General features: G+C 36.5%; 8 protein-coding genes across 8 annotated transcripts; 3 read left to right on the top strand and 5 right to left on the bottom strand. All coding sequences in view use genetic code 12, as the record gives it.

Moving 5' to 3' along the window:
• Positions 1-1,833: 1,833 nt before the first annotated feature.
• On the top strand, positions 1,834-3,486 carry KGF56_004851 (sugar porter family MFS transporter; the record flags this gene model as incomplete). The annotated part of the gene is made up of 1 exon (XM_049326332.1): positions 1,834-3,486. One exon carries the CDS (start codon positions 1,834-1,836, stop codon positions 3,484-3,486), a length of 1,653 nt encoding a protein of 550 aa, XP_049178192.1.
• Positions 3,487-4,968: 1,482 nt separating this feature from the next.
• MST1 (threonine--tRNA ligase) lies at positions 4,969-6,489 on the bottom strand (the record flags this gene model as incomplete). Its single annotated transcript, XM_049326331.1, has 1 exon — positions 4,969-6,489. The coding sequence occupies one exon, from the start codon at positions 6,487-6,489 to the stop codon at positions 4,969-4,971; it is 1,521 nt and encodes a 506-aa protein (XP_049178191.1).
• Positions 6,490-6,693: 204 nt separating this feature from the next.
• KGF56_004849 (uncharacterized protein) lies at positions 6,694-7,281 on the bottom strand (the record flags this gene model as incomplete). Its single annotated transcript, XM_049326330.1, has 1 exon — positions 6,694-7,281. The coding sequence occupies one exon, from the start codon at positions 7,279-7,281 to the stop codon at positions 6,694-6,696; it is 588 nt and encodes a 195-aa protein (XP_049178190.1).
• Positions 7,282-7,861: 580 nt separating this feature from the next.
• KGF56_004848 (uncharacterized protein) lies at positions 7,862-9,745 on the bottom strand (the record flags this gene model as incomplete). The annotated part of the gene is made up of 1 exon (XM_049326329.1): positions 7,862-9,745. The coding sequence occupies one exon, from the start codon at positions 9,743-9,745 to the stop codon at positions 7,862-7,864; it is 1,884 nt and encodes a 627-aa protein (XP_049178189.1).
• Positions 9,746-10,748: 1,003 nt separating this feature from the next.
• On the bottom strand, positions 10,749-12,050 carry XOG1 (glucan 1,3-beta-glucosidase; the record flags this gene model as incomplete). Its single annotated transcript, XM_049326328.1, has 1 exon — positions 10,749-12,050. The coding sequence occupies one exon, from the start codon at positions 12,048-12,050 to the stop codon at positions 10,749-10,751; it is 1,302 nt and encodes a 433-aa protein (XP_049178188.1).
• A 3,202-nt stretch (positions 12,051-15,252) lies between these two features.
• RPP1A (ribosomal protein P1) lies at positions 15,253-15,582 on the top strand (the record flags this gene model as incomplete). The annotated part of the gene is made up of 1 exon (XM_049326327.1): positions 15,253-15,582. The coding sequence occupies one exon, from the start codon at positions 15,253-15,255 to the stop codon at positions 15,580-15,582; it is 330 nt and encodes a 109-aa protein (XP_049178187.1).
• A 472-nt stretch (positions 15,583-16,054) lies between these two features.
• On the bottom strand, positions 16,055-16,663 carry RPL13 (60S ribosomal protein eL13; the record flags this gene model as incomplete). Its single annotated transcript, XM_049326326.1, has 1 exon — positions 16,055-16,663. One exon carries the CDS (start codon positions 16,661-16,663, stop codon positions 16,055-16,057), a length of 609 nt encoding a protein of 202 aa, XP_049178186.1.
• A 553-nt stretch (positions 16,664-17,216) lies between these two features.
• Positions 17,217-18,039, top strand: RPS16A (40S ribosomal protein uS9; the record flags this gene model as incomplete). The annotated part of the gene is made up of 2 exons (XM_049326325.1): positions 17,217-17,237; positions 17,632-18,039. 2 exons carry the CDS (start codon positions 17,217-17,219, stop codon positions 18,037-18,039), a joined length of 429 nt encoding a protein of 142 aa, XP_049178185.1.
• Positions 18,040-18,176: the final 137 nt, after the last annotated feature.

The following is an 18,176-nucleotide window of genomic DNA, read 5'->3' as shown; positions in this document are numbered from 1 at the left end:
TACAAAAAAAAAAAAAAAAAAAAAAAAAAAAAAATTAAAAAAATAAAAGAAAAAAAAAAAATAGAATAAAATTATTAAAGGAGGGGACTACAAAGGATCCCGAATCAACATCATATCAACACTGCATCCTCCACCACTAACACTACATAAACGGAAGCAACAAGTAAATAAAAAGGAACCAAGAATAGAAAGTAAGAAGGATGAACTAAAAAGAAATGGTTTGAAAATGCCATCTCAAGAAACTTATGATATTAAAGGTTATGCGATCGAATTTTCCTACTACGCTACCAACATATTCTTTCATCGTGACTAAGAGAATTCTTTTCTTCATCTTTTTTTTTTCCCAATTTGGTTTCGGTATTCTAACCATGATTATACAGGAGGAGGAGGAGGAATGGTACTGAAATGAGACTTGTCCGAAGTTTATATATTTATCTTTGGTGTAATGGATCTACCCCAGCACTTTGTATGTTCTCCGTGTGTAAATTATAGATAATAGACTCGCTTTTGTAAAGAATAGCACGCACAATCATAAGGCGCTTGTAATCAGGCAACAATTTCATTGTTTTACTTTATCTGTATTCAAAAACAAAAATGGTTCATACCACACCGGCCATAAGGTGGGGGATGAACTATTTTTGTTCTAAAAGGCTAGTAAGCTTATACCCTTACTAATTTCAAAACAATCGGGATTATTGAAAACATGACACTTTTGAGGCATTTTACAGTTTTCATTTTTTTTTGTTTTTTCATTTTCGCATTCCTGCACATTTTGGGAATTATCGGAATAACTTTTCAAAATGTTAAGCTAATGAAGAATTTTCGTAAAAAAAAAAAAAAAAAGGGAAAAAATGCATATGTATATTCTTCTAACAATGTGATTGGCCTGGAACAATTATTGACACCAACGCACCATTAGATGCATCGATATAAGAAAATCAGGCAATAAAAATGTCTGTATTAGTTTACAGTTAAGCTGATCCGCATTAGATGATTTGTCAAATGATAAGGGAAATAAGCTGACTAACGTGTTGCCGGAAAAACTTTCAACAATAACAGGAAAAAATTGTTTTTCTTTTCTTTTTAATGTTTTAGATCCCGGAACACCCTTCAGGGAATTAGTGTCAATTTTAAAAGCTCACATATTATTATTTTTTTTTGTAGCCGACTCCAAAGTGAGCTAAATAATAGGCTTTAATAATTCATGGAGAAAGCTGTGAGAAAACAGTACAATCTCTACTGTATAACAAGTAAGGTATTGTAATTCAATTAGACCATTATGATCTGGGAGAAGACAATAATAATGGCTTGTTGTGTACTATTTTAAGCGAACACAAAGAATACCAAAAAAAAATAAAAATATAATAGCACTTAATATTTTTTTTCTCCTCGGAAAAATTTTATCTGACACTTTATGCAAGATGTGTTAAAGAAGACATTCCGACAAGAACGGAAAAACAATTTGATCATGATATTTGTATTTTTTCCTCCAAAGTTTGGAGAACAATGCTCATCGACTCCAACCACCTAATTTTTAGTCTTTTTTTTTTTGGCGGAAAAAAAAAATTAGTTTGGGGGAAAGCTGGCTTTAGTTGGGGGGGGGGGGAAGCATGTTTTATTTGGAGAAGTAATTTGATCTAAATGTATGGAGAAAAATTCTTGCGGTAATAAAATTAAATTTTAAAAATGTGTAGCCTTTTCTCACAGTATAAATATGGGGATTGAGGAAAGAATATGGTTTTTTTATTCATTGTTCTTGGTTCTTTTTTATTTTTTTAGGTTCTTCAGTTTTACCTTTATTAACTTTGCAAAGACAAAGAGATACCATATATCATGTCTCAAGAAAGCGAATCAAATACTTCCTTAGCTGACCCAAATGCAGTAGAAAACAAATACGAGGATGAGAAGCCTTTAGACGTGCAAGAACCCCAACATCATGAAAGGGATACAAATCACAAACCATTAGCATCTTTCGCCGGTATAATTATTATGTGTATTTTGATTGCCTTTGGTGGTTTCGTGTTTGGTTTTGATACCGGTACCATTTCTGGTTTCATAAATATGAGTGATTTCCAAAGAAGATTTGGTCAAAGAAATGCTGAAGGTGAGTACTACTTTTCAAACGTTAGAACAGGTTTGATGGTTGGTTTGTTCAATGCTGGGTGTGCTTTAGGATGTCTTTTCATGTCCAAACTTGGTGACATGTATGGACGTAGAATTGGTATTATGACTGCTATGGTTCTTTATATTGTTGGTTTGATTGTGCAAATATCTTCATCACACAAATGGTATCAACTTACTGTTGGTAGAATATTGACAGGTGTCGCTGTTGGTTGTTTATCTGTCTTGTGTCCTTTGTTCATTTCTGAAGTTTCACCCAAACATTTGAGGGGTACCTTGGTTTGTTGTTTCCAGTTGATGATCACATTGGGCATCTTTTTAGGATACTGTACAACTTATGGTACCAAGCAATACTCGGACGATGTGCAATGGAGAGTACCATTAGGTTTGTGTTTCGCTTGGGCATTGTTCATGATTGCAGGATTGATTCCTATGCCCGAATCACCACGTTATCTTATTGGTAAAGACAAGATTGAAGACGCAAAGAAAGCTTTAGCCAAGGTTAACAAAACATCACCGGAAGATCCTGAAATTTACGAAGAATTGCAATTAATTCAAGCCGGTGTTGAAAGAGAAAAATTGGCTGGTAGTGCTGGTTGGACAACTTTGATTACTGGTAAACCAAGAATATTCGAGAGGGTTTTGGTTGGTGCCATGTTGCAAGCATTGCAACAATTAACCGGTAATAATTACTTTTTCTATTACAGTACCACCATTTTCAAAGCTGTTGGATTGGACGATTCATTTGAAACATCCATTGTTATTGGTGTCATCAACTTTGCCTCCACTTTCTTAGGTATCTACCTTATTGAGAAATTAGGTAGAAGAGTTTGTCTTTTGATTGGTTCTGTTGCTATGTCCGTTTGTTTCCTTATCTACGCATTGGTTGGTACTCAGCATCTTTACTACCACGGATTCAGTGGGCCTACTAGACACCCAGATGGAGATGCTATGATTTTTATCACTTCCCTTTACATTTTCTTCTTTGCTTCGACATGGGCAGGTGGTGTTTACTCAATTGTTTCTGAAATTTATCCATTGAAAGTTAGATCAAAGGCTATGGGTGTTGCTAATGCTGCTAATTGGATCTTTGGATTTTTGATATCATTTTTCACTTCTTTCATCACAAGTGCAATTCATTTTTACTATGGTTTTGTTTTCTTTGGATGTTTGTTGTTCTCCATCTTCTTTGTTTATTTCGCCGTTTACGAAACCAAAGGTCTTACATTAGAAGAAGTGGACGAATTGTATGCAAGTGGTGTATTAGCTTGGAAATCTGCTGGTTGGGTTCCTCCAACTCAAGAGGAAATGGCTACTTCTACAGGGTATGCGGCATATGCCAAGCCAGAAGAAGAACATGTATGATGATAAAAATAATATTCTAAAAGAAAGCCCCCCCCCCCCCCCAAAAAAAAAAAAAAAAAATAAATAATAATAAACTCTAACAGCACAATGGTTTTCATACTGGACTATTCAGATGACAACAGTGTCTGAATATAAATTAATTATCACTTTTTCCGATGGCATAATGACAAGACTTTTACTTTATTCTTGTCTTAATAGAGACGAGTTTTCCATCCTGCGGAAATAGTAATTATTAGTTTGATCTTATGGGGCCTGTTAAGATAATCTTGTTTAGTAAAGTGTACCTGGCTATAATAGTGATTTTTGCCCCCTGTCCTTCTGCCCTTTCTATTTACGTCTTTTGTCATTTCCTGTTTTTCTGCTCCCCTTTTACTGCGAGATCTAAGCCCCATATAAGATCTACGCATATAAAATTTACTCCCATATAGTTTCTTTTTTTATTACCCCGGAAAATGTGCATAAGTCACACAAAGCTAAACTCAATTGTATACGTAAATAATTTTTACGAGTAAAAAAAAAAGACAAAGAGTAAACTATGCAAAAGGAGTAATGATTAGCCGATAGTTACAAATGAAGGGCCAAAAAGAAAAAACAAAGTGCTTATATGTGAAAGTGATGACTATTGGAGGGGGGGTGATTCAGTATTCCTCAATCGCAATTAATAGTATAGTCTATGGTATTTAGAGATTTACTCATGAATTATTTTTAGTTGCTAATTTTTTTTTTTCTTTTACAATGCAAATCTCTGGCCTAGCCATCCAGGCGGGCAGCGCATCGCGGCTCATAAGCAAGAGTGCTTGGGTTTTTAATTAAAGTAGTGTCTCTAGTCTTTGATGTAAGTAAACCTATCAAATGCAGATGCTCAAAAGCACAAACCACACAAAAAAAATTATTTTTAATGAGGATGGGGCAACTTTGGAAAGCAAAATTAATGAAAAAAACAAAAAACAAACTCATTATAGGAACTCCTTAAGTTTCAGGTGTATTATTTTTTTTTCTCAGTTTTCTTGTTTGAAAGTGAAGACATGTATAATACCATTTCGGAAAAAGACGAATACTCTTTTTATACCTATTTCCACCTTTCTTTGCACAGTTTGGCATTTGCTTGGCTCTAATTCAAAATGGGGGCCTTATTCATTGATCGAAAAACAAAAAATGGCTTCTGTTTACTGTAAGACGGCCACTTTTACAAAGAGATATGTTTCTTTGTGGATTTTCTTATGAGAAAAAATAGGTGGGCTAACTCCCACATACGAAACTTCTCTCTGCATGAAAATGGAATGAAATTTTTATTTTTATTTTGGCCACCACAACAAATCGGTGCTTGGTTACGAAAAAAAAGGGTCATAATTACATGATTACAATTACAATCTTACTTGTCAGAATATATCGTATCTGCGCTGAGTACCCTAGAATGAACACATACATCTCCCTCCTCCTTCCTACCCAGCGGATTCCTTATTTCTGCATTATCATTAATATCTATTTATACGATTTTTCTAATTCTATAAATTTTTCATATATTTGGTCACCTGTCATGTTTGTAATACTGCGGTCATCCCTCGTTCTTACTGCATATGTTCCATTCGCAATGTCTTTGTCCCCTAGTAAGATAATATATGAGTAACCCTTTTGAATAGCTTCTCTTGTGCGGAGCCCTACTGTTGCTGGCCGTTTGTCTACATCAACATAAAAATTGTATCCAGTTAATGGAGATATAGCATCGGTTGAATTGAAGATATCCCCGCATAGTCTTTTTTGCAATGCCTCTGCTTTCTCAACGTGTGAGTCATTAACTGGTATCACTATTGCCTGCCTGGGATTTATCCAAAATGGCCATTTGCCTTGATAATGATCCAACAAAATAGCAAAGAATCTCTCAAGTGATCCAAATACTGCTCGGTGTATTAAAATAGGTCGATTATCCTTAGCGCCATCTTCGGTAACGTATTTAAGTTCAAACCTTTTAGGTAATTGAAAATCTAATTGAATTGTACCAACCTGATGTTTTTTTTCAAACGCGTCAGTCAATAGTACATCAATTTTTGGACCATAAAAGGCTCCGTCCCCCTCACGTATTTTCCAGCTTCTTCCTTGTCCTTCTCCTTGTCTAGTTGTTGTTGTTGTTGTTGTTGCATTCAATACTGTCTTCAATTGTTGTTCAGCAGCGTTCCATGTCTCAATATCACCAATAAACTTTTCTTGGGGCCTCGTTGATAAGTAATACTCAATGTCATCAATACCAAAAACGGCATAGGTATCTTTTATCAAGTTAATGGTGTTTCTAATTTCTTGGTCTATATGTTTCATCTCACAAAAGATATGCCCATCATCTTGATGAAACCTTCGTACTCTTGTCAAACCACTCAACGCTCCACTCGCTTCATTTCGGTGCAAGGAGCTGAAATCCGAATATCTCACAGGTAGATCATTATAGCTCCTCTCAAATCTGGAAAACATAATGCAATGGCTAGGACAATTCATTGGCTTCAAGCCATACTCATGCTCTTCACTAAAAGAACAAGACTCTGGTGTGTGTGACTCTTTCTCCTCCCTGGATAAATCGTTTCCAATAACTTTGAACATATCATCTTTATAATTGTCCCAATGACCTGATTTTTTCCATAGTTTTGTTTTGAATATCAAAGGTGTTACTACTTCTTGAAAACCATACTTGAGCTGTTGGTTTTTCATGAATTGAACAAGCTTGTTGAGTATTCTGGTTCCGTGCGGTAGGAAAAATATCGATCCCGGCGAAGTTTCGTCTGTCATGTACAACAATTGTCTAGTGGAAATCGCCTGATTTGAGTTAGTCGAGGATTGGAACTCTACAGCCTTACCATCTGTCTTACCATCTGCCTTACCATCTGCTTTGATATCTGCCTTACCATCTGCCTTACCATTTGCCTTGACATTTGCCTTGACATTTGCCTTGACATCTACCGCTCTTGTCGATAATAGCCTACAACTACATCGCCCCAATCCAATACTCTTTCGAAACATTCCACCAACTGTATAAAAGTCTTTTTTTACCTTGAAGATTTTTCTCAAAAATAATAAAACTCTTTACACTTACTTTTGGTTTTTTCACTTAACTTCCTCTTGTTTTTTTCCTTGACTCACAGAGCCTCATCGCTATATTTGAAGGTTTCAACTCTTTTTTCTGTTGATTACATTGACTATACAAAGAGGTTTTGAATACATCAGTCAACTGGTAACAGTAGCTACATCTTCATTTTGCTCAGCTTTAACGACTCTAGCGTCAACTTTTGTACTCTTTTCTTCTCCAACCTGTGTAGGTGGTGCAGGTTTAGGTTCATATACAGTATATTTCATCTTGAACCCAGTAAATGTCTTGAACAGTTTTGTTTTTTTCACCCATCGCTTACATGGTTTTCCCGATTTATCCAAAGTATATAGCGCGCTGTTTATACTATTCATTGTCAATCCTGATGTTGAGGACTCTTTAAGTCCTGCATTAATTTTATATTGACTAATATTTGACGCACCGCCTGATGCGGTTCCCACACCACCACCACCTACACCACCTATACCACCATTGTTGTTGTTATTATTATTATTAGCCAGCCCAGCATTATTCAGGTTGGTTTCTGGAGGCGCCGGTGACGATTTTTGCAGGTTTGTTGTTGATGAACTGCCACTTGCCGCTCGCCTTTCCGCTTGTGCCAATTTCCGTAGTTGTGTCTTTGATACAAAAGTAGCAAACTTTGGCAATGTTGTCAAATATTTCAGAGGAACTTTTAACCTCACCCATAATCTCCTAGCCGCAACCATTGCTGATAATGAAAAAGAGGCAAGAAAAAGAACAGTAAGAAAAAATTGTGGTTTTGAAAAGCGCAAGGAGAAAAAAATGATAGATAAATAGATTTGGTATACAACCCTCTTGCTTAATTATTAAAGCATGTCGAGTACAAATCCTCCAGCTCGACTCAAGAAAAGAGCTCCGTCCAGGTTGGACTATTTTGAAAACAACTTGAAGTTAGATATTAGAGCACATCAAAGAACTTATGAAGGTGCTTATACAAGGAGTTCTATTGTATGCTTATCGTTCTCAATTTTGATAATTAAGCTATTTTCAAGAGAATTCTTGCCGATAGGAACTATCTACACTATTTACGGATGCATGCTTTATTTTATCGGGGTTTATAAATCCTCAGGGGTCGACCTTTATTATAGTTCAGACAAGAATATGGAGATGTTCAAAACAGCCGGTGACTATGTACTAGTTTTAACAATCATCAGTCTATCTTGTTACATAGCTCTATTAGTATTGATTTTGAAAATGTAAGGAAACACCTTCTTCCTCCTCTTCCTCCTCCTCTTCCTACTCCTCTTCCTACTCCTCTTCCTCCTCCTATGCCAAAGCCCCAATGCCTAGAAGTATTACTTGCAAAAACAATTGGAGAGACCAAAATCCCACCCTTCGTACTCGCATTATTCTAGCTTCTTCATCCACCACATATTCAACGAAATTGTCGTACACCTCCTCGGAAATGTCATCCATGAGCAAAGAGTCGTAAACTGTCCAGGATCCATTAAAGTCCTGTATATTCTTCACAATCCGATTATGGATTTCAATAAAAGTGTTCTTGGAGTTGATATATGCCACAATTGGACGTATCAAAGCATAGTTGACGTATGAAAGCTCGGGTGCTTTGAATGGAACAGATGCCCTGACATTGTTTAACCTGATAGTCAAGTCTAACACAAAGTATTTGGTTATATCAGTATAATCGTCACTAGTCAATCTCGTGTGCATGTCAGGGTGCTTGTCATGCACCTCTGGATTTCTGTACCTCGTTGCTTCTCTTTTAATGGAATTTGCTATTGAATTAACAATCTCAGTAACACTCACCTCATTGTGCTCTTGAGGAACCATAATCTCTCCTAGCATATCAACTTTTCCGTTAGTGATCCAGCCAAAAGGACCCTCTAACCCAGTATTTAAATGATCGATATTTAGTCCATCAACCCGCAAGCATGTTATTCTTTTCCACTGGGTAGACAAATCCCCCAAATCCTTGTCACTTTTCTGATGTGTGAAATCACTTAGTCTCTGCTTTTTGTGAACTGTGAACAAAGAGTTATCATAAGAACCACTCATAACATTGGCATTCAAAAAATCGTAAAACAACCAGTGTTTTCTCAACTTTGAAAGTTCACAATTATATATAGCCACGTCAAATGGCCTAAAGCCATTTGGTTGCTTCAACTCAAATAGTACATCCTCCATTTTAAAGTCCTCTATCTCAAAATCCCCAGGATGATAGATGTTTTTATAGTTTCTGGCATCATCATCTGGATCCCAATGTACATGCGTTCGGTCAACTACTCCTCTCAACCCTTTTATCTCCATTGTTTCAATCATTCCTGTGCCGTTCACCCACTTATTGAAAGAAAGCGAAATGTTCACCTCCTCGATCGTCAAGTCAAACTGAGTATAGTTCCCGTCATCCTCAAACAAATATTGTTCTCCCTCTAGTAGCCCGTGCCCGTGCCCGTGCCTGTGCTCCTCCTCTTCATGCTTTTTTAAGCTTTTTTCGTAAGCCTCTTGTTGCGACCCCTTTGAAAATTTTTTAATCTTCTTCGGCCGCCTACTAACAAAGCACTTTCTAAAGCTTATCTTTCCATCTGACCAGCCAGGAACTATAGCGCTTTCGAAAGTTACTGTCATATTAGAATTTTTGGTGATGAACTCACCCAATGTCTTGGCCACAAACTCTTGTGCAAATACGGTGTTTGCTGTGAATATTATTAGCGACACAAAAGTTGTTGTAGCAACAAAGAATAAAAAGATGTTTCCGACAACTATCCATGAAAAGAATGCTGAGTAGTCGTCAGTGTTGTAGGGACGATTGGACTTTTTTAGCAACCATTTGATTCTCACTTTCAACCTGGAAAGTACGCTGTTTGCTTTGGCCAAGAGCTGCTCTTTCGTAACTATGTGCACTTTTTCGTGGGGACTCAGTATACTCTTTTGTGACTCGTTAGGTGTATGGCTAAGCTTCTCATGGGGACTCAGTATACTCTTTTGCGACTCGTCAAATGTATGGCTAAGCTTCTCATGGGGTTGTCGTTGTTGCTGTAGCGTGATACTGGACCTGGTGAAATTTCTCAATGGCGCGAGATGACATATTGCTTGATGTGGCACTTTTATAGTGTTTGTTTGCTTAGATAAAAAACATAGCTGGCGCAGTATTCGAAGAATTGATGTCTTGTTAGCAAACAACCTATTCATTAGGTTAACTAACAATATGAAGTATCAAAAAATGAAAAAAGATGCCAACGAAAACGCGGTTATTGATTGCACGTTTTGAACTGAAACTTTTAGGTTTTACTTTGATGGTTCGGGGTTCTTGCTCGATATAATTTTTCGAGTTCTCGCGAAGAGATAGGAAAGAAAAAAAAAAAAAAAAAATTCAATAGTGCCTCGAATCAAGCCCTTCTCATCGTATTACTGCTCCGTGCTTCCTTTTTCACCATTCCTTCTTGTCCTTCTTGCTCTTGCTACTCTTGTTTCCTTCTCTCGCCACTCTTTTAGTTCCTTCTTGTCCTCTTTTTCCGCTTTATCAGAGAGGTTGTGTAAGGAAACCTTCAAAGTGCTGCTCCACTATCGAGTAGCCGCGCCCAACACCGCCGACTTTAACAGGAAAAACTCAGTGTGTACATATTCAATCGACTCAATTGAGTAATACTAATGATAGAGAAAACAGTTATGCTAATTTCAAGCTCTACAGTGTGTGGACAAAGGGTAGGGTTCAATGTTAAGGAATATTATTTACGAAAGATGTAAACCAAAACCAATATGTATTTCTCGTTTAGAATAGAAACTCTTGCACAAGATATTGTGACACTACTAGCAATGCCACAATGAGCCAAAAAGTCTCAAGAGTAATTCTCGTGTGTAAATTTTGAGGATTACAGGTAATTTGAGAAGCACCAAATCACTAAAATCCTTCAACTTATTCCTACACTACTTATTTTGCTTAAAAAAAGATTCGTACTTCATATTTTCTTTCCAGTATTTAAGGAAACAATTAAAACCCCCTAGGCTTGACCAAACCAACAACAACAACAACAACAACAACAACAACAACAAAAAAAAAAAAAAGACGGGGCAAATACCTAAACTAATTTTTGTAAAATGTCTAAAAAACCCAACATCTTGTTCTAAAAATTAAATGAATAAAACGACCTTAACTAAATCTAGTTTTTTGTTTCTTCCTCTCTTTCTATTTTTTTCACTTGCGGTTTGGGAAATTACATTGATTAGGGAATTTTCTTTCATCCAAAGGTTGTGGGAAGAGACCATGAGAAGTCAATCTTTGGAAATCCCAATCACCAGCACTTTCGGTTTTCCAGTTCCAAAATATCCAGCCACCGTTATATTCAAAAGCGTCTAATTGAGCTTCGATATATCTTCTCACATTTGTCTTATGCTCCTCTGGCCATGTAGCAATATCCAAGTACGGAGCACATGAGCCCATGTATGGAGCATTGTCGTGTTTACCTTCGTAACGAGCACCTCTACCAACACCATTTAACCAAAATGCACAATCGTTCAAAGCTGCTGACCATTCACCGGCAACGGTCCAGTGGTACTCCTTTTTAGTGTCCCATCCCCAATTGCATGCGACCGAAATGTGTTGGTCTATTGTACGCTCTATTTCTCCAGCAGTAAAAACTTGATAGTGGTGGTGGTCCAATACAACGCTCCATGCATTTTTATCAACGGTTAAGAAATCGTTCCAGGATCCAATTGGTAGGAACGCATCATGTATAATGACTGGAGTCGTTGATCCCGTCTTTCTCAAAGCATTATATCCGTCCTGGTAAAATTGTTTAATCTTCTCTATATCTAAAACTGTTCCTAAAGGCTCGTTAAGTAACTCAATGCCAATAACAACATCTGAGTACTCAGTACCTCCATATTTTTCAAAAATTGTATTCAAAACATTCAATGTGATTTGAGTGTTGTTACCAGTTTGCCATTCCAACTTGTCTCTTAACCCAGAGTTATCAAAGCCATTTTGAGAACCAGGTGCACCATGTAAATCTACCCACACTTTCAAATTATATTTTCTTGCCCATTGCAAAGCAAGGTCAAAATACTTTACTTGACCTTGAACATATGGATCATCTGGCAATAACTGGAAAGCCCAGTAACCAATTGGAATACGAACAACATTAATTCCCAATAAGCTAATGTCTTTGAAATCGGCCTCAGTGTACCAAGAAGACCAATGTTGCTCCATAATCAACTGCGCAACTTTTTTGCCCAATTGCTTAGTTAAATGATATTCATCAGGTGGAGTATTTACTGGGGACAACCAGGACCCGAATAATGAAGGGGTAATATATGGTTCTAATACAAACCATCCACCTAAATTCAATCCCCTAGTGATACTCGTTTCATAATCCCACGCTCCTCTTTTCTCAATGTGACTATTATTTGGATTGTCTCCTTTCTCAACCACCACCAAAGCACTTAGACACCGCGAAAGCAAAAGTACTGCTAACGATGAAAATACAGCTAATTGCATTCAAATAGGTAAATGGCAAAAAAGAACTAAATAAAGATTCAACTGGCAAACTTCTAGTTGAGTCGAGTTGAGTTGAGTAAAGTTGAGTTTGGATCTCAGGAAAAGCCAATTATTATATGTAATACAACAATGGGTGCAAAAAAAAGAAATAAACAAGACAAATTAAAATCAGCAAATACGAAAAGATGGCGTTTTTTTTTTAAGTAATAATCAAGTTGGGGGCCAGCAAAAGTAGTCTTCACCTTTACTCTCTTTCTCTCTCTTTCTCTCTCTTTCTCTGTAATCAATGATTATGACTTGAGATCTTGGTTTTGAAAAATTTTAATAGTCTGGAGTGATCTAGATTCAAATGGGAAAAGAGTTCAAATATAATAAAAAATATATAAAAATTTGATATGCTTGAAATATCTTATCCCTTCCAAATATAAAAATAGAACAATTGTGAATTAGCTAATAAAGATGCAAATTTGTGGAAATTGGTTGGGTGCAACAACTTTAGCTGAGTAGATTATTTATCAACGCTATGTTATACAATCAACGTATAAAGGTTTTGTAGAGACAAAATCTCGATATTTTGGGGCAAATTCTAAAAAAAAGAAAAAAAGAAGCGGAGTGGATGTTTGTGTGCGTGTGTGTGTGTGTGTGTGTGTTAAGAGAGAGAGGGACGATGGTAATGGTAACCATTATATACGATAGGTATCAAGTACTACCAAGAAAGTAAACGCAAATGGTTTGTATCCCCACCAATAACTCCCGTGGCCAATTAACACATTGATAGGTTTGATATATTTCTATTGTATGCTTTCCTCTATCTTTGCTTCTGTTACAACTATACATTTTGCAGCAAGTGCTTATGTAATCTACAAAAGACTTTTACCTAGTGTGCAGGAACAACTATTATTTTAGAAAAGAAGAAGACGAAATAAGAACCTAGTTTCAAATTTTATGAGGTAACAACAATTGAGATGACACCGCCCCCCCCCTCCCCCCACCTATTCTACCAAAAGTAATCAGCGGCAGTTGTATCATGAGTATGTTTCCATTTTAACCGAGTATTTGGGTTTCTAGAGGTGTAAGTTTTTCCTTATCTTTACTCATGTATATTTCATTTTATCATCTTGTTAATTTTTTCTCTTTCAACCTGAAAAGCCAGTCTCGCTAAAAAAAAAAAAAAAAAAAAAACCCGAACAATGCTATTCAAAAACCACTTGACTAGGAGGGTTCTTTGTCTATTCTTTTTTTATTTATTGGGTTTTTCTTATTTCCTGGATAGTTTTGTGGCCACAGCTAACAACTGATTTTATAGCAAAGGTAAAGAAAGGTATGATCTTTACTATATGCCTCTCCCCTCTTTTCCATAAGACTGCTACGTTTTCTTTCAAAAATAAATTAACAGGTTCTTCTAGCAAGAATTGAGAGAGGCTTTGTTTGGGATTGTTATCATAGAAATTTTCTAAACAAAGTTTCAGTTGAGTTTCTCCATTTCCTGAAAAAAAAAAAAGAAAACCGGTAAAGGCTTTTGCCGCATATCAAGTATGATTTTGTTCTGTGTATAAAGAGAATCCGTTACTAAAACATATTAGATCTCGTGTAAGAAGGAGCCTCCTGTTTAACATCTTGGTTTGTTTCTTTCCTTTGAAGTTGAACTAAGAAAGTTAAAGAAAAAAAAAAAAAAAAACCTGTTACACAGTTCTTACAACCTGGTCACAAAGCTTCCTAGCTTGTGAAACACAAAAACTACATATTTATTCATTAGGGGGAATCATGATATGCACAAATAGCAAGTAGGCAGAAGAATTCAAAACTTCTCAAATCTATAATTTTTCAATTATGGAACTAAAAGACTTTGCCTATATCGCACAACTGTATGATCTACTTGATGTTAGGTACTAAAACTGCCTCGAAAGTGATGTTTAATCTTGCTCACCTAGCCGCCCAAAATAACAAAAACAAGTTTACAGAACAATACATGACATAATTTGTAAGGGAGGGGGTGGTGAAAGGGGAGGAAACAAAGAGGAGCGTTTCTTGGTGCCCCTTTCAGATTTGACATATAACAACGCATCCAATATATTATTTTAGTTCCTCTTTATTTTCTTTCCTTTTCTTTACAATATGATCCAATAATAAATTCCTTCTCAACGCACCCCACATCCCCATCCCTAATCAATTTCACTCCCGTTGGAATCTCTACCTTGAGAGTGTAAATTATTGGAACAACATCATTTCTCTACTGTTTTTTAGCCTGCTCATAACATTGTTAGAGATGGTGACGTTGTGCTAAACACATGCACCCACACCCACGCGCGCATCTCATGGAATATCTTAAAATTCAGACTTATAGAGAGCATAACCTTTAGTGCATAGCTTAGTTGCTAATGTAACGCAAAATTCTAAACTCTATATATTTTGAGACAGTAATTTTTTTTTCCCCAACTCCAAAGGGGGTAGAAGTAAATACATGTTGCGTTTCGAAAGGAGCTCGGAAAACGGTAAGTGGATCAAAACCATGTTGTAGGAGACTTGGGGGAAAGGGTGGGGTCACTGCTTTATGCAATTCAATTTGAGAAAAAAAAAAAAAGTGCATTGGCATTATACTTGTATAGTCCGAAACAAAAGGCATCAGGCTCACGCCATGTTTTTTTCTATGCCACCCGAATCGTATGCCAATCCAACTTTAGGGAGGGTCAGAGCTATAAATAAAGTGATCAAGGCATCTGACCAATTATTCTAATGTATACTTTCGTTTCGATCAATAAAAAAAAAGCCTTCTAGTAGGACTTACTTGTAACCAGCGTTTTGGTTTATGTTATATTCTACTGATTTTATTGATTAAAGCATGTAGCACCTTATATAGCGAAGATATAGCACTAGTGCAGGCAGTATATTTCAAAACTAGAAAATACATGGTGAACAATAATCATACCTTTTTTGTTTTTTTTGCAACCCAGCTGCAAAATGATTTTTCTTTTCCTTGTGTAGCCCTAACGCTATGCACGTGCATTTTTCAATTTACATCAGTAATTTCTGCTTTCGACTCGCGCGCATCAGGCACCTCTGGGTGAAAAAAAATGGAAATATTCTTTGTCAATAGCTTACGCTATGGTCTTAATCTCCAACAACCAAAACTAAGAAATAGTCTGCTTTGCTTAAATTGATTATCTCTAGTTGAACAACAAATAACATAAACAACACTATCAAAATGTCCACTGAATCTGCTTTATCATACGCTGCTTTAATCTTGGCTGATTCAGATATTGAAATCACTTCAGAGAAATTATTATCATTAGCCAAAAGTGCTAATATCGAAGTTGAAGGAATCTGGGCTGATTTGTTTGCAAAGGCTTTAGAAGGTAAAGACTTGAAAGAGTTTTTCTTCAACTTCTCATCAGCCCCAGCTGCCGGTGCTTCTGTTGCTGCTGCCGGTTCAGGTGACTCTGGTGCCGCTGCTGCTGAAGATGCCAAAGAAGAAAAGGAAGAAGAGGCCAAGGAAGAGTCAGATGACGATATGGGATTCGGTTTATTCGACTAAACTTGATTGACTTGAAATAAGCTTAAATTTTGAACTTGTCGATTTTTAACAGTTTTTGTTGAACAAGTGTTAATAGAGCATATAGGGTAAAGTCCATGTATAATAAACCAAACTTGTGTGCAGTAAAGCTTCTCTCAGCTTTATGTATTCTTTTTTATCACTGCAAATTGAGAAAGATGATCCTGTTTTATAACAGCCAACTGCGAATGGTTTCTACAATAGACAACTGCTGAATGGTTTCTACAATAGCCAACTGCTCAATAGTGTAAATGTTAACCAGTAATAAATTCCTTCAACCCCTTATATTCAAAATTATATATATGTATATATATGTATAGATATAAAGTATCAAATGAGGTTTTGTATTAATATACATTATCATCAACTCCTCCACAAATCAGCCGTGTATATTCCACCGCGAATGTTTTCTCTCTTTCTTATTCTTTGCTACGGTCCCACCTTATGAATTAGTTTATTTTTTAGCCTTTTCAGCTTCAGCCTCAGCCTTTTCTTTAGCTCTCTTTTCTCTGACACCCTTGAATTTCTTATCGTTTCTAGCTAATCTTAAAGTCCTGTAAGCAGATTCTTCTGGTACTTCAACGGCTCTAGTACCCTTTTCAACAGATGGCTGTTCAATTGGGAAAGTTGCTGAAGTTGAAACTTGTTCATATGAGGCTGTTTCAGAAGCCTTTGTCTTCTTGTCGAAAATGACCAATTTTGATTTATATTCTTTCAATCTCAAGACGTTAGCATCAAAAGTTTCTTGACTTCTGTTTTGTCTTCTGTGGTCAACTGAAATACCAATAGTTCTAGCATACTTTGGAGTCAAACCAACAGCTTTAAGTTCAGCTAAAGTGAATCCTCTACCTGCTCTAACCTTTCTATTATATTTGATAGTTGGAGCTCTGACGACTGGTCTTAAAGTATCAATAGGTTTTGGTGCAACTTTAGCTGCTTTTCTCAACCTTGCTTGTCTTCTTGAAACTTTCTTACCGGCTTGGTCAAAGTGAACTCTGACTCTTTCCTGCCAGTGCTTTCTGAAGTGATTATTTAATAATGGTAAGTTCTTTGAGATAGCCATTGTTGGTTGTTCAAGGGGTTTGGTGGTGGTGGTGGTACTCTACTAACTATTAACTATTAAAGAAGTATTAAGAAATACTTTTTTTTTTCACCTAAAACAGTTACTAACTATATCGCTTAATCACTATATAAAAAATTTTTCAGATTTTTCTATAGTAGTGGAAAGCTAATGCCTAATTTTTTTTTTCTCCCCTACAATAATACCGTAACGTTGTGCCCAAAAGAGAGATAAAGCTAGCTTTTCTAATAAGACTAGGCTTTTTTTTTTAGTTGAGAGAAGAGAGGAAGGAAAAAAAGAAAAAACAATTACAAACTTGTATCACGTGGAGTAAATGCTAAGTAGGGCTATTCCCATGAGTTGCGCACGCAAGCTTTTTTTTTCACACACTCTCTCTTACCCTCGTTTCTCTTTTAGCGTTAGTGAGGTTACTCGCTTTATTATGACACTACTAACAAAAATTCATCCTTCAGTTAGTTGGGCTTGAAAAAAAAAAAATTTCATAAAGATTGTTAGACTTATATTTGTAATAGATAGTTAGATCAGGATAAGCACCATGTCGACCCAATCTGTTCAAGTATGTAATGAGATGAAAGAGATATATTAGGTACATAGGTACAGTTGTGAGGTGAATGTAAATGAGCCAGGGAGAAGGGAAAGGAGCAGGAGGAGCAGGAGGAGGAGGGAAAGGAGCAGGAGCAGGAGCATTTTCATTTAGAGAGGGAAAGTCAGGGGTGGAAGTAGCATGATTGGTTAATTGTGAAGAGCTGCTTGTGACGACCTGCTCGTGGATAACCTTTCTGTGACGACCCGCTCGTGGATCACCTACTTGTGGATGTACTTGATTTTATGTCAACATTGTGTGATTTTCAAGAGCATAATGGGATTCGCCTCATGTCCACAATGGGATATACCTAATTTACGCAGTTTTCACTTTCCCCTACAGTTTACTAACAATTTGTGTTTTCTAGACTTTTGGTAAGAAAAAAACCGCAACCGCCGTTGCTCACGTTAAAAATGGTAAAGGTTTAATCAAAATCAATGGTTCACCAATCACCTTGGTGGAACCAGAAATCTTGAGATTCAAAGTTTACGAGCCATTAACTTTAGTTGGTTTGGACAAATTCCAAAATATTGACATTAGAGTTAGAGTTACCGGTGGTGGTCACGTATCCCAGGTTTATGCTATCAGACAAGCCATTGCAAAAGGTTTAGTTGCTTACCATCAAAAATTCGTTGACGAAGCCTCCAAAAATGAATTAAAGAAGGTCTTTGCCGCATACGATAAAACCTTGTTGGTTGCTGACTCAAGAAGAATGGAACCAAAGAAATTCGGTGGTCGTGGTGCCAGAGCAAGATTCCAAAAATCTTACCGTTAAAGGGACTGTTTTTTCCTATCGCTTTTCTTCAAATTGTACAATCTCAATATCGGAGAACTCGGGCCATTATTACAAACAAGTTTTCAAAAGAATTTATTATCATTATCATCACCTACCCAATTTAATTGTAAATTATC

Source organism: Candida oxycetoniae, assembly GCF_023343755.2.
Source record: "Candida oxycetoniae strain CBS 10844 chromosome Unknown scaffold34, whole genome shotgun sequence".
Taxonomy (NCBI): Eukaryota; Fungi; Ascomycota; class Pichiomycetes; order Serinales; family Debaryomycetaceae; genus Lodderomyces; species Lodderomyces oxycetoniae.
Note: the sequence above shows the minus strand (reverse complement) of the source record. Positions and strands in the feature narration are given on the sequence as shown.